Source organism: Aulonocara stuartgranti (genome assembly GCF_965226115.1).
Source record: "Aulonocara stuartgranti genome assembly, chromosome: 22".
NCBI lineage: Eukaryota > Metazoa > Chordata > Actinopteri > Cichliformes > Cichlidae > Aulonocara > Aulonocara stuartgranti.
In genome coordinates, this window is record NC_138957.1 from 35,858,761 (window position 1) to 35,874,487 (window position 15,727).

Genomic DNA, 15,727 nt, shown 5'->3' on the forward strand with positions numbered 1-15,727 from the left:
AATAAATAATTTGCCTCTTTTCCAGTAGATTTATTTCTACCTTTAATCTCTTTAGATAACGACACAAGTTAAACTCAACTTCCTGTAAAACACTTAAAACAAACTAACTAAACAAGAACTTTGAAAGTATGTTGTTGTTTGTTTGTTTGTTTCGGACTTTTTCCTTTCATAGCTTCTGGACTGCAGCGCGTGCCTGTGTCTTTACTAAGGTCTACATAAATGCACCAGCTGGAGCTCGGAGCTGAAACATGTTCACGTGTTTGCTCAGCAGCGGCTCACTGGGAGGCTGGTAATGGTTTGTGGGTCCTTCAGATTCTGTTGAACTGGATTCATCGTCCTACATCATATACAACACGTAAGCGTGTGTTTTGTATGTACTACTATTTTAATATTCAATACTGCAAAACTGGACCAATCAAAGCGAGTTCAGACGACATCAGAATCACAGCAGCGTCGTCATGTTTATTGTTCTGGTGCGCACTGGCTCCTTCTGCATAATACGAAACTGGCCAAGAAGGATGAAACATGTTGTAGCAAGTTTGTAACTTTATTTTGAAATTTTGAATCGGCAGTCCCGCGCAGCACTCCGTGTAACTTGTCTCGGGGTCGAGAGCGGAGTTGGTGAACAGTGTGAATCAGAGTCGCTGTGGGGACTGCTGAGCTCGCCACACAGCTGTCAGGAGGAGAGCCGCGGAACCTGCAAACTTATGAACTGAGAAGGTAAAGCTGCTCTTTATTCACACGCCGCACAGTTGTTCCGAAATCAGCTTTGAAAATCTGCGACCCTTTTCTCCCCACTTCCACGCGCTGTGGTGCTGCGGGTGGCGCAGCGTGCAGACCTCACCTGCGCTCTTTTCAATTAAGAAACTTCCGCTGCTTTTATTTACTGTAATTAAGAGGTGCGGAGAGAGATGGCGTAGCATGTGTTATAGTGTTTGTTAGCACCGGGTGGCTGTGCAGGAGTGCGCAAAAGCCGATTCCACTGAACGCGCAGCGTCCGGGCTTCTCCTCACTGAGGAGCTGGTTTAGCTGTCAGTGTATTCACGACCCCAGCAGATCTTCAGCGGTGCCTAACACGTGTTAGAAGCTGATCAGCGTCCTAACAGCCCAAGTCCTTCCTGCATTATTACAAAAACTGGACATTAAATATTTGTTTTCTCTTTTTTAACTTTAATTTCTTCAGAAATATTAAAGCAGTATTGCTCTCAGTAGCAAAATCTGTTTGATGGCAGCAGAAACGGTTGGTCTTAATACTGGGGCGATGAATATATCACATCAAAAATATCAGAAAATTGGCTAAAGAACCGAATATTAGAAACAGACACAGCCATTTCTGAGACAAACGTGTAGGTGCTGTAACGAACAAGTAACTGCAATTATTTTTATTTGTATTATTTAATACATTTTTTGAATGTTTCCCTCAGACATTTGCAGGAGTAAACATGCTTTACTTTATTTACCTTGAAATTCTTACAGAAGTATTATATTTGAGTAATAACTCAGTTCTATAAATGTTTAGAATTTACCACATTATTTCTTTTACATTGATAAAAAAATACTTTGCAATGTCCTGCTGTGGGGTGAAAATTGTGACAGTAAGCATAGAAAGACACTTAACACAGTCACAACCCAAAGGAATGTGATGGGAGGGGCACTGTAGTCCTGCAGTGGCCCAGAGATCACATCGTCACATCTCCATTAAGATCTCAGTGCAAAGCTCCACAAACACGTCTGCCTTCATATTTCTGCACATTCAGAATATGAATGTGTTTTAACTGTGAATGGATTCATAAACATGGACAGAAATGACTGAATTTAACTTATGATAACAGGATGACATGATGTTTTTCTCCATGTCTTCATCTTCTTCACCTTCCTCTGCCATGGCTCCCTTTCTCACTCCCCCTTCTCCTCCTCCCTCCTTTTTCTTATCTTTGCACTACTCCATCCTCCCTCACATCCTGCTTTGTCCTCTTCCTCATTCTTTCCTTTCTGCTCCTCTTTCTTTCACCTCTCTCTACTCCGTTCTTTTACCTCCTTTGTCATCCTCTCTGGGTTGTCTGACTCCTGTTCTGTTGCCTCCTAATCTCACGCCCTGACCCGTCCTTTCCTGCTCGTTCATTTCTTTTTTTACTTCCTCTTTTTTCCACCCTGTTGTCTGCTTTCTCCTCTTGTACTGCTTTACCAATCAGGTGTATCGTGTCCTTCGGTCTGCTGGTATCAGGATGTGGTTCACAGTCAGACTGAGTCTCTGCCTGCTGGGCTTCTTTCTCATCTCTGTGTTCCCTCACACAGCACAAGGCCAAGGTAAGTATCACTGCTGTCCTGCTGTCCACTCAAGAATCAACAATCCCAGTTCACCACACTGGGCCCAAGCAGAGCTTTTTATACACAGCCCGGCAGGCCTAACCATGAAGTTCCCTAATGATACCCCACAGGGAAAGCCAGAGCTTTCAGACCGTGTGCTAAACTGTCAGGATTTGCACATGTATAGATTTTCTCCTGTGTAGAAGAGCGAGGAACGGGGCTACCTGACGATGTAGGACTAGTAAGGACTAGTCTGGATTTTCAGTCCAAGGTTTTGCAAAGCTACATCCATCCACTGACTTCCCCAGACTGTTACTTATAGAAGCCAGGATTTAGTGAGTGTTGAACACAGGCCATACAAGGTCTTCCACTTTCTTTTAAATCTCATCATTCCACTGATTGGACCTTATCAGTCCCAAACATGTCGCCTGTAGGTGGCCTCCTACATATGACGTTCCTTGTTCCTTTCACACTGTTAAATGGGAGTAATGGTCAAAGTGTTTCCAGGTGAAAAGTTACATTTGGATGTTGTAGGGATTTCATTTGTAACCCAAAGTTACAAATTTCTTCAAAAGAGAATGTGGACCTGACAAAGAAGATAAAATGATTGAAAAAGTGTATACAGCACTGAGATGGGGAAACTAGCATGGCCAATTTAAAATAAATAAATAATAGTCATGTGCACCCTTTCACATATTTAAAGCTATCCTACAAAGCTAGTTAATAGCACGAACGGAGATTTTCCATGCACTCCTTTTTGCAACCACTAGAGGTCTCCTATATCTCCAATCTGTCTTTCTCCCTCATGGATAACAGCCTAGTAAGCTGCTAGATGGTGTAGTATCATGCATGTCTTTGGGTTGGTACTCCAAAGACATGCATCGCAGGTTCATTGGTAAGTCTGAATGGGCCGTAAACGACACGGTAATGAAAGTGTATAGAATAAAAGACAGTATTATTGATTGGTACAAAAAGATGCCAAAGCTCGAAAAGTGCTACTGATGACTGCATATCATTGACATGTATGGGCTGATACTGACTGATAACATGCGTTTAATGGGCTGATAACATCAGAATGGATGGATCATTGCCAGAGAAAACGGGGTTTTGCAGGCTTTCCATGATGGTAACATCCAGCAGAATTTTCTTGGGCTCACCGTTTTGGTGTCAAAGAAGCCCAGCGAGGGGTCTCCATATCAGGACCAAATATAGCCATAAAAAGTCGAGGTTGATATCATAATGGTATCAAATGGCTAGAAAGCCTGCAGAACCTTTTGTGCTTTAGCGTTCTCCTAAAGTTAATTGCTGGTTGGATAAACCTCAGTGTGGTCCCGCTCTCTAAATGTGAAGCTGTTATACTTTGCAGCCACAGTTTTACTCAGCAGGTCACATATCTGAATTTCACTGTGACTGTTTCGATGTGCAGCTTTGTTCTGGAAAAAAGGTTGTTTTTATTCTCTTGATCCTTTTGTCTGTTTCTCTGGGAAAAGCCTCGATGCCAAAGTCGGAATGAGAAAACCAGTTTTGCCGTCGCTTAGCCGAATCGCTTTGCTGTGGCACGTTTTGTCACAGTGTTAAAAAATACACGTGTTCATCTTATTTATGAGTTACCGTGGAGTGTTGAAATGACAGTGACAAATGTCTGTGTAACCCTTGTTAGAAGCTGTGAGATCTTCAAAAGTCCCGAATCTAAATTTGATCAAGTTTATCAACATGCTTCACCATGACTCTTAAATCAGCAGCTGTTTGTGTTGTTTTCCCTCTTTTTTTAAATCACTCTACATGCCGACGTTGTCTTTCACCCTGTTTAACCCATTTAGGATTGAATATATTACCTTGTTAGTGAGAGATGACTCTTCATCTTAACACCATTACGAACAACCTTAAACACCATATTTTTCTTGACCTTTTGTCAAGAATGAAAATGACTGATTGATATTCATGACGTGTCTTGAATTGGCTGAGCTGAATGAGTTTGACCTGACCACATGGATCTCAGATGAAGTTTGGAATCAGCCTTAATGTGTCGAGCGTCACGTCTGGTGGGGAAAAACACCCTCTAACATACTCAAAAGTGTTTTGCTTTGAACACAGTCAGGTACTTGCGCTCCATCCAAACACCTTCTGCTTTGGCTAACGTTCAAAGGTTTTTGGCAACACTGAACATGAAGTGTTTCTAAACCTGCTGAAAACCAAAGCTTGGTGCTGTTCCACAGCCACACACTCAGGACTTGGGCCGATGCTGTGCCACGCCATAATAGCATGTTGAGAGTGTGAAAGTTCGTCCTGTGTGAAAATGAGCTTACCGTAGTTGGTTTACCTTTGTGCCCGCTACCAGGTGACTCGGGTATACCTCGTCATGATTGGCTGGAAGCTAGTCACTAAAGCTAGGACAGTACATGGGCGGTCTGCTTGCCCACCCACCCTTTACCCTGCACTGTGTTTCATATTAATCCAACTCTAATCTCATTCAGTCATATTTTTAATTAGCTCGACACGATTAATATATTCAACCACAAAAGTGACACTTTTTATGTTTGTGGTGTCTGATATTGTTGAATAGTGACAAAGCCGAGTGTTAGAGTACAATGGTGGTTTTCCTTCTTATTTACAACAATATGTTGAGAAACTCTGCGTCGCCTCGGTGTATTAAATTGTGACACCAAGGCTTCTTTTCATTACCATGAACATTATTACATTATGATTATTTTATTCTATATATGATAACTGGGAAGTAAAACTCTTGATGTGAAACATTTGAGGAAGAGAAACTTGAGAAAGTGAACAGGAAGTGAAACGCTGTCTTTTGTGAGTCCGTGTTCTGGACAAAAATAAGCAAAATTCACCAAACATGCTTTTTTGAAGGTTTTCAAAATGTTTTGCACTGGAACAGATCAATTCCTTTAGTGAGGATATTACCCTGATAAGCCTGGAGGGATAATGTCCATATTCACCCGTCGCTCTGCAGAGAGAATAAGTCTAGTAAACAACAGAATAACTCTTTCACAATAAGGAGAGTTGCTAGGGTTTGGCTAAAGTGCGAGTAAACTGAGAGAAACCGCAGCATTCCTCAGTGAAGAGGCTATAGTGCGTGAGCCTCGGCTACAGCAGTGACCTGGGAAGAGCTAAAGGTTTCCGAGCAGCTTGGACAGCTCCCACAAGTGAAACTGCTCACTGCAATGGCTCTGATTTATTGCAGAGAAGAAGAAACTTTATGGCACAAAGAAAAAATAAAAAAATAAATAAGTGGAAATGGTTCCTTTGCTTCATATCTATGGATAATTTAAATAGATATGAATTTGTTTCTGATATATTATAGCCATTCCTCAGCTTTTCATGTTAAAGTTGAGGCTGTTTTAAGAAATTACTCTGCGCTTGTCTTAAATTACCCTCGAGCTCAGCACCTGTCATTAAAAAAAAAAAAAAGGTCAAAGAATGATTTCAAAGGCTCAGTCCCAGCTTTGGAGGAGCTTTTCATTTCTTTGTTGCCTGCAGACATAAAGGAGCAGGTATCTAAACCCAGGGGGGGGGGAACAGGCATGATGAGTGTGGTCAAATGCCAACGTTATTTTGAAGTCATTTTAAGGGTTTAGTTAAGAGAACTTCTGGGATTAAAGGGAATGAAACGTGTGGAATGATGGTAGGACTGCCAAAGTTATCAAATAAATAATTATAAGATTATCATCATAATAGTTATTGTTTATTGAGATGTTACTTGCAAAAGTCTTGACTGTCTTTCACTGTTTTTTTTTAGACATTGGTTACTTTTTTATTCATTTTCAGACCCGTCTTTGTAACTTACCATTATCAGAGATTTGTTGAGCCACTTAATGCTGACTTATGATTCATTCAAGCATATAAAAGTGATCTAACCCAAGGGAACATCTTAGCAAACAGACATTTTTACATTGTATTTTAAGCCACTTTGTTACAGCCTGTCACAAACCATATGATTTGTTCCCATTTCTTTAGTTGAAACTACAGAAAATGCCAAAGATAACAGTTTGACAGGCATAAAATGGCATTTTTGCACCAACAAGCTGATTCCCAAAATGTTCACTGAAATCTTGGCGTATCTCGGCAGTGTGTCATTAAAAAACACTGAGGAAATTGAACAAGTGTGGGAGACGAAGAAGCAAGATTCAAAAGAAAACTATTTACAGCAAGTGAAAAGTATCTAAAAGACAGGACACGAGACCTGAGAGATACGTCTGGTTCTTCAGTCCATCCATTCATTGTTCACTAAAGCATCAAACGGTCTCGGACAGTAACTCTCTAGTGTCTGATTGCAAAGTCAGTATCACAAAACACACTGCCAGTGCAGTAAGGGATACCTGGACCAGTCAATGAGCGGGCTCCACAACATGATGGAAGCTGTGTGGAGTGATCTTAACATAGAGTGAAACGTAAGACAGCCAACATCCAAATGAGAACTTTGAATGTCCTTGAAGAAGCCTGGAGAAATTTTCCTGAAGACTAGTTAAACAAATAGTCAGACAGCTTTCCTAAGAGGGTCTGAGCCAGGGGTGGGGTACTCCAGGCCTCGAGGGCCGGTGTCCTGCAGGCTTTAGATGTGTCCTTGATCCAACACAGCTGATTCAAATGGCTAAATTACCTCCTCGACATGTCTTCAAGTTCTCCAGAGGCTGGTAATGAACTAATCACTTGATCCACGTGTGTTGACCCAGGGTGATCTAAAAGCTGCAGGACACCGGCCCTCGAGGACTGGAGTTGGACACCCCTAGCTTTTCCCATTTTCCTAGCAAAAGAAATGAGCAGTGACTCAAACCTGTTGAGCTCCAATATTCATTTCCGTCACTGACAGCACAGTTTGCCTTCAGCACTGCTTTCTTGTTTTGTGGTGTAAAACAATTAAAGACCTTTTTCCACCTCAAGCCGTGGTGTTAGGTATGGGAAGGAAAAATAAGGAGTGCTGTGCAGTAATTATCCCGATGTGTAAAAATGGTGTTAAAATGTCCTGTGTTGCATCTTTAAGATGAGAGTGTGTTTGGTAACAAGAACCTCAGTGTCAGAGTATTTTTCAAAGTGACTTTGATTTGCAGAAAACTCTCCAGCTTGTTTTTTAATAGTTCCTGTTAAACCTTCTCATTCCTTATTCTTTCCTCTCTGCTCACTGTTGCCCTTTTGCCTAATATTGCCCTTTTAGTCTGCTCTCACTGACTTTAAATGCACTTCAAACTTTGCACTTCCGGCTTGCCACACCGCTCGCGGAGGGTGCGGTGGGGCCCTTCTCCATCCTCGGCTGTTTGCACAGGATTCTCCATGAAAAATAGATGAGAATTAAGTTCCCATCTCTACTGGTGAGGCCTTTTGTCGTCACCAGGCTCTTCGCTCGCCGTCCAATACTTGTCTCTGCGTGATAATACAATCCTGCAGAGAAGATCCACGGCTTTCTGTGAGTGTGTGTGTAAAAGGCATGTGTGCATGGAGCTGCAAAGGAATCGGCAGGTTTCAAAACAACCACCTGAGTTCCCCGGAACAAAATGCATGAAGAATGTTTTTTTTAATGTGGAAACATCAGAAAACACTTGCTTCCAGCTGCGGACACGTATACATAATTAATGCACACATATGCAGATGTGGCACACGGGAACACGCGACCGAGTTCAACCACACTACAAACAGAGCCGTGCGAAATCTGCTTCTCGAATCATTTGGGATTTGAGCAGCTCTCTTCAGACGAGAGAGCATCCTTTGTTTCCAAGACAGAGATCTGTAATACCTGAGCCGAAATCCCATGCAGCCCTCGTTCTCATCCGCAGGTTGGTGCAATCACTGGTACTGTATTCCTTATGTGTGTTTCTGTATATTTGTCTGCTGTGGAATGCACCAGCTTCATATCTTCTCCACTAAAATCAGGATTATCCTTCCTGTGCTGAGCTCAAGTTTCTTTGTATACCTACATGAGTAGTTTTCTGCAGATAATCTCTTTGCATAAAGAGGTGGTTCACTCAAAATGCTGCAGAGGATTGGGGTGATGAGCCTTATCGGCTTGACTAAATCTTTGATTGCCATCTAAATCGACCTAAAACTGTTACTTTCTCTTCAAACGTGCCAGTTTCATGTTTAACATTGATATACGTTATCATGTTACACCTGGAGAAAGCGGCATGCACACATGCAGATATAAAGCAGTAAAAGAATTCTGTAAGAGGTGACTTTACCCACAGTTTGGGTTTTTTTGGGTGAACCATTCTTACAAGGCTCTTGTTTACTCCGCTCTTGAGCTTTTGAGCTACAGCAGGCGTCAATCTCCGTGTAGGTATTTAAAGAAGTCGGCAGCAGCAGATGGCTCACCTCATAATGAGTACACAAACACAGAGACGAGTTTGTGGGTTTCATATCTTATTTTCCACCCCCTGGCTTTTCTTTTTTTTCCACAGTTAACCAAAGTAAACTGGGGAATAATACATATTTATTATCTGGGATTTGGCGCTGCTGGTGTGGAAATGATAGGCTGTTTTGGTTGTTGACTCTGGAAATGTGGTTTCTGCCGTTGCAGTGCTTTACAATAGCCTTATCCCTGTGTTTTAAACCAGCGTCTATGCAAAAACACAACAACGCCACATACACGCTTGGTGAACTGTGAAAACAAAGTTCTCCCAATGCAGTGTTGTTGACCTTTCAGAGGTTTTGTGCACAGGTTGAGGCCATTGTAAAGTGTGTGTGGACATTGTGCAGCTCAGTGGATCAGGTGCTCCTGCTGAGGACAGGAGAGGAATAGTGTGGAGATGCTATTCCAGCGTCTTTCCTTTTGGTTCCTTTGTTATTTTTTCTCTTAACAGTTAAAAAGAAGTCGCATTCCCTCCTTTTTGTTATCCTCTTCTCACCCTGACATATTTCAAAGCACAGATGCAGAAAAAAATAATAAAAAGGGAAAGAAAATGAGATCAGGACAAGCAAGGATATATGGAATACAACTCGGGGACAGATGAGGTGACAGTGAGCACGTAAGCTGGAGAAAATGAATATAGGTGAAGAATGGAAGGCGGGAAAGGGGGGATATGTAGCCCTCTAGGGTGCGGACGGGGACAACAACTAATCAGGATGAGAGGCAGGGGTGTCGCTTTGATGCAGACAGGAGACAAGCACAGAGCAGGAAGACGAGGATGAGGAAAAGGAGGAAAATGGGACTTTTGGGGCTTTTTTTTAATGTGACATCTGTGCAAGCTAATCTCTCTGATGTGTATCCTCTACTTGGATGAGATACAATTTATCCTTCCTTATTTTTTTCTCCTCTTTCCTTACGGTTTAAAAGCACAGATGGATCGCCTGCCTCGACGCCATCATAACTCTGGAGGGAGTTCAATCTAACTCGAGTCAGTCACAGTTGTGTTTTGCGCTCAGCGGATGAACGAGTGTGTTGAAGTAAAACAGACGGAGAGCAGATTCTGTGAAACGTGCAGATTGTAAAACTTCCTGAGCGCCGATGCTCTATGTGACTAATTAAGGGGAAACGTTTTGTTGCGTACAGTTGCAGGGGAAAGTTTTTGGTGAGATATTTTTGCATAAATATGAACTAAAAAATCATCATTTTTTCACAGAATTCAGTGTTTACCAGATATACGTAGACATAAATTAACAGCTGCCAAAATGATCCAAAAGAATGCCAACCTTGCTCAGTTTAGAAGTGGACAGGTTCCTTGCTCTTATTTTGAAATGTCAGCTAGCCCCAGCTCTTCCTGTTCCTTGTTTTTCTGTCAGCTGGCTATCCTTCTGCTGCTTCTTCAGTGAGTCTGTCGTGTAAAGATCGTACGGACTCCAGCTCCGCCATCTTTGAGCTGAAGAGTAGTTCCAACCAGAAGATGCAGCAGGCGGAGAGCAAAACACCATGAGGGTGGAGTCTGCTGGAGGTGAAAGGCTCATGGAAAGGCAGCTGATTATATTGATCCATCATTTTTTTTGTCACAAAAAATAGATGCAAAGGAGTTTTTTTTATTTTTGAATATTGAATTTATAAAATTATACCTGCACATACACAATAGGTGAATATTACAACTGACAGAATCTTTATCTGTGTGAATCACCAACAGTCCTGTGAGACTAATCAAATGTAACCCAGTAAGTTATATTTTGATGTTACATATTTACAAAGGCAAAAGAGTGTAAATGTATCAGTTTGGTAGCTACAGAGGAGTAGTGGTGCTCAAAGCTATTCTTAGTTCTTAGAATTTTTGCTGAAGATCAAAAAGCCAGAGGTTTTTTGTGACTGGATGACACATAAACTTAACTTTCTGTACTTTTTGAGCATTTTATTTGGAGGAAGTGATGCAAATCACATGATGCTTTAGGTCGTCTTTAATTAGAAATGTGGAAATCTGAAAGGACTGAAACGTTTTCCTGCAGCTGTATGACACCATGTCGCGCAGTCGGCTAAATTGAACTCCATCCATTGTTATGGACACAATCTACTAATAAATTAATGATGACATCAGTTTCATTTCCAATATTACAGCAAAATATTGGATGTTGATGGTGCATGATAAGGAGTTTTATAACCACTCATTCTGCACATTTATACACTAAATATCAAACTGACAGTTATTGTGTAAAGCTGTGTATTGGTTTTTTTTATGTCTAGTTTCATCACCAAGAAGGCTTCGTACCAAAGTCCTGAGCCCCACCAAGCTGCACGTGTCTTGGAAAGAACCCAAAGGACAGTTTGAAAGCTACAAAGTCATTTACACCACACGACCAGGTAAGATCCAGAACTGATCCTGAGTCTGTGCCTACACTGTCTCCACCTGTTATTAGTAGCTTCATCGTTAAAAAGAGGGAAATTGGTTTGGGTCTGACGGTGACTATCACATTTAGTTGTTTAGTTTGTTGGTTTGATTAACTTTTTCGGCAGCAGTCAGCAGACTTAAAGCTTTGGCCACTGCTGGAGGCTGCTTACAAAAATCACACACGATTAGTTTTTCTGCCACAGTGTGGTTCGTTTACGATGATGGCTGTGCTGTGATTTTAACAATCGCTTGCGGAGCCACAGAATGCGTCTTTTGTCTCTCGGCCCCGCTGTGAGCTGCTCGCAGAGAGAAATCTGTCCCTGTGCTGACCTCCGGTGTGGCGCAGCGAGAGCCCTAAACTTTTCTCTACACTCCTCCTGACGGGAAAGTTGCTACACCTAGTGAGAAATTTGCTAAGTTGGGAGAGACGATGTGAACTGAAGTGTGATATGATGACTGCTGTGAGAGTGGGATATCAGACTGAATCTGCAGCTTTGTGCTTCATCATTTGCAAAAATCAAACAAAATGAATAAACTAGCAAATTCTTTGAACATGACAATCCCACACCACGCGCCACAGGCTGAGCGCTTTCAGGCTTCACCTTTGCACAGAGCTGCTGCAGAGACCTTCCAGTTTAGACTTGATTTGTCCGGGAAATTTGACGAGGAATTCGCAATCTTCTCTGGTGTTCACACAGCTGCCCACAGTCACACCTCTGTGATGGATCGGCTGTCTCGTGCTTTGCTCAAGGGTCCCTCAGCAGTGATGGCTGCAGGAAGGCGTGTCATTAAAGACCAATCACCGTCAGCAGGAGCAGTAAAAAGCTGCACCGGTTTTGTTCTCAAATGACAAAAAAGTGCTCTGAAATGAAAAACAGATGCAGATTAATGCATCTGCAAATTAATATGAATGATGTCTTTTCATAAATCATGTTTTAACAATGCGGTATTTGTCTTTTGCTTGTGGGACAAAAAATTCTAGCTATGCACGGCGGAGCACAGCAGTTGAACTTCTTCCCCTGAGGGGAAACAAATCGACCTTTTTATGCGGTTTTCGCTTGCATGCAGGTTCATAACTCACTGTGCAGAGAGAGACACGTAACCACACACAGGATCTGATAGAACTGATACTGGAGCTGTTCGTGTGGCCAGCGTGGTAGCCTGTGGTTGGTTGCGGCTGACATTTTCTTGATTTATTGATTAAGGCTTTGACGCGTTTGGCTTTTACAGCTCTGTAAAACGACGTCCAGCTGAACACTGGTACGGCAAAGCTTTGGCTGAATCTGAGGTTTTATTGATGACAACGGGATTTATTTTGTATCCAGTTCAGCTGCATCTGTGTGTACATAAGTGAAGACTTCCCCACAGCAGCGCTGTGCACCTCACATCCTCAGTAGTTGGCATCTTGGCTGCGTGATGAAAGAAGGAAGATTTTTTTATTTATTCTGTTCTTTTTAAAAATTGCTTCTCTCACAATTTCACTCACAAAACTGGAGCACAGACGTCTCGGTTTGGACACTTAACCGCACAGCCAGTCAGGAGGTACAGCTCGGTACCTCGTTGCTTTATGTTGCATCAGACAACATGCTGATTTCTGTTGGAGTGAACAACACTGCTGAACTCTCATCGTTTTCAGGGGAGTGCATGTGGGATACTACATGCAAGTGTCCTTGGAAGTAATTGAATAGAGACACACTGAAATTAATATATTTATTTATTTATAGTCAGTATGCACAAATGGAGTTGCTAAATTAGTTTCCAGGATGACTCTGAAGTTGACTCGATGAGGTTCTTGAAGGAGGGTTTGTTTAAAGGGCAAGCCTGCATACGTTTTATCCAGGTGCACCTAATTAACTGGTAGCTGACTGTAAACTGGCACTATACTTACTTGGCTCTCACAGACTCTGTCATCCTGATGCAGCTTTTCAAATGAAAAGCTCTGCACTGCTTTTTTGATCTGAATTCCTGACTTTGAATCACGGAGCGTATGCTGTTTTTATTGCTTTTACATTTTAAAGGAAGGAATTCTTTGTCATACGCTGACGATAATTACAGCTGTAAAATGATGATGTGTATATAGTTGTTGTATATAGTTGTTGTATATAGTTCCTAAGCTACATTGTGATTATATGCATAAGTGGTATTACTCGGTTTCAAACTTGTGGCCAAGGCTTTTTAATCACTGTTAGTGGAAGCAGGTGCACTGCAGACATCTTTACTGTCTGTTTATATTGATGCAAAGCTTGAAAGCCTGGAATTTGAATCATACTGCTGTTTGCAAGTGTTATTAGTTTATAAACTACTCAATGTGTCATAAAGAGACTTTTATTTGGATGATATAGGAGCCGTGTCAGCATCTTGGGAATGTATTTTATTTAAAATATATGATTCAATTTCTCCATAAACAATAAATTCTGGAAATTCTTCAAAAGACAAAAAAGTTTGGATCCCAGTCTGAGAGAAGATGAATGCTGGGTTTATTTTTAGAGTTGTTCAAGGTTTTTCTACCAACAAGTGTTAAATATAAAGCTGCTTCATGGGCATTCATCTGTCTAAATGAGAATAGTTGTTTTATTTTTATCGATACACAAATCGCTTTGATTCAAAGCTTGTACAGTCTAATTTAACACTGCTCAGCTCTCTTCAGAGTGCTGCCAAATAAATGCCAACACTTCCTCTGATTCAGGTTAATTTTAGGTGTGTCTCATTTGGTGGGGAGGATAAAAATGGATTAAGAAATGGAGAACACGAAGCCCTAATTAGAGAGATTGTGTGTGTGCTTGAGTATGCTGAACTTGGAGAACAACAGTGTTGTTTTTAATCCCCTCAGTATTCCCAGGTGAACTGCAAGAAATGCTGTAAAAACTGGAACAGATTTGTGAACTCTTCTGTTGAAACACCCAGTTTGGAATCAGCTGCTGATATTGAGAGGGTGTCCAGAGCAGAGAGGCAACATTTTTCTTAGAATTTCTTTTGCCGTTTCTTATCTGTCGTCTCGATGGATATTTTTTCCTCTGAGGGAGACATCAGGGTAAAAAGGGATATTTTATTGCAGTGGGAAAAGGTGCTGCTTGTAAAACTGTCAACCTGTCCCCAAGTCCTGTTACCGTTATGATGGAGAGTTACAAGGATTGGTTCAGTAACAGCACAGTTTGAATGTTCCCACAGCACGTGTGGGCAGCATGAGGCGTCCTTCAGAGCATTTATAAAGACATTATCAGAAAGGCTGTTTGGACGGATCATCAGCAGAGGAGAAAAATAGCTCCTACTCTTCATCTCAGTGAAGTAGCACCTAAATGTACTAAAATCATAGTGCATGCATAACCACATAGAAATGGCAAAGAGTTGGTGGTAGTTGGGGCTACCTGTCAAAAGCTACAACTTCCTACAAACTTGGTCTTATTTCCAAAATAATGTCTAATGTCTAAAGATGGACGAAGCAAATCTGTAAGGCCAAAGATGCCATTGACTTAATTTCCAATATTCAGTTCAAATAGATTCAATGTTTTTCACAGTTCAGTTCACCACAACATAAATAAGAAACCATTTTCTTCTATGAGGAACAACTCTGCAAATATGGAACAGAACTTGAGCCATCAGGTAATGAATGTTGAATAAGCGGTGATGGTGGGGAGGAAGAACTCCCTTTAAAAAAAAAAAAAAAAGGATTCGGGCAGACATCTGATCGGGTGGGGAGAAAACAGGGGCGTGGAGAGCTTATAGTAGAGCTGGGCGATATAACGATATGTATCGCGATATAACTTTTACTCGATAGAGAAATTAAGCTATCGCGATAGACCTCGCCGCTCTCGTCCTCTTAAAAAAAAAAAAAAAAAAAAAAAAAGGTCAGCCAATCCAAATTAAGTAGCGCAGAGCCGAACCAATCACAGCCGCAGCGTCACGTCGCGTGACTTGTTACGTACGGCACAAGTGCCAAGCCGCACGTGTGTTTGTTTGGGAAGCAGCCAGCGGGTAATGGAGCCAGCGCGTAATGGAGGAAATGAGTGTGCCGACTAGAAAAATCAACCGAGCGTGACCGAAGAGAAAACAGATGATGGTTCCAACGCCGGAGAGATTGTCGAACGGAAGAGCCAAAGAAGTTCCGTAGTGTGAAGGTATTTCAGCTATTTCAAGTCTGACAAAAACAGAGTAGCGTGCACTGTAAATGTGCCGAAAGCAAGTCTGGAAATACAATAAACTGGTGCATGCGTCACACTGTGCGCCACGTTATTGTTTCGGTGAAATGAATTTCTACAATACTGTTACTGTTAATTCTACTCTCTGCAGTGTTTAAATGCTTACATATACACACAGTTACTGTCCCTCCACACATACGACTCGGTTCTGCTTCTATGCCCCAGCTTTGTTTACTTTTTCCCACCGAGGCTTCTAGACTTCTGATTGGCCAACATTTCTGCACGGTTAGGAATCTAGCGCCACCTGCTGCTTTGGCATGTTCATAGCAGCGTTTTCCTTCATTTCTGCCTTTATGTGTGGACGGGATTATTTTTTAAAACGAAAACGGAAAATCTCCGTTTTCAAAAATGCCCGTGTACGTGTGGACGTAGCCTCAGTCTCTGACTGGAAGCGCTAATTCGTCATTCGGCTTTTGTCAGACTAAAGTAACTGTTAAAACTGTTTGAAAAGCTCAGCTATACAACAAGGAGAGATTG

At 41.7% G+C, this 15,727-nt stretch overlaps 1 protein-coding gene across 2 annotated transcripts in view; it reads left to right on the top strand.

Annotated features, from left to right (window-relative positions):
* Positions 1 to 252: 252 nt before the first annotated feature.
* Positions 253 to 15,727, top strand: part of col14a1b (collagen, type XIV, alpha 1b) — a 175,906-nt gene continuing 160,431 nt past the window's right edge. For both annotated transcript variants that reach the window (XM_082520442.1, XM_082520443.1), the window contains exons 1-4: positions 253 to 355; positions 573 to 720; positions 2,193 to 2,307; positions 10,910 to 11,026. In XM_082520442.1, the coding sequence (XP_082376568.1) occupies positions 2,226 to 2,307; positions 10,910 to 11,026 (199 nt within the window). In that variant the 5' untranslated portion in view covers positions 253 to 355; positions 573 to 720; positions 2,193 to 2,225. The remainder of the gene's footprint in view (positions 356 to 572; positions 721 to 2,192; positions 2,308 to 10,909; positions 11,027 to 15,727) is intronic.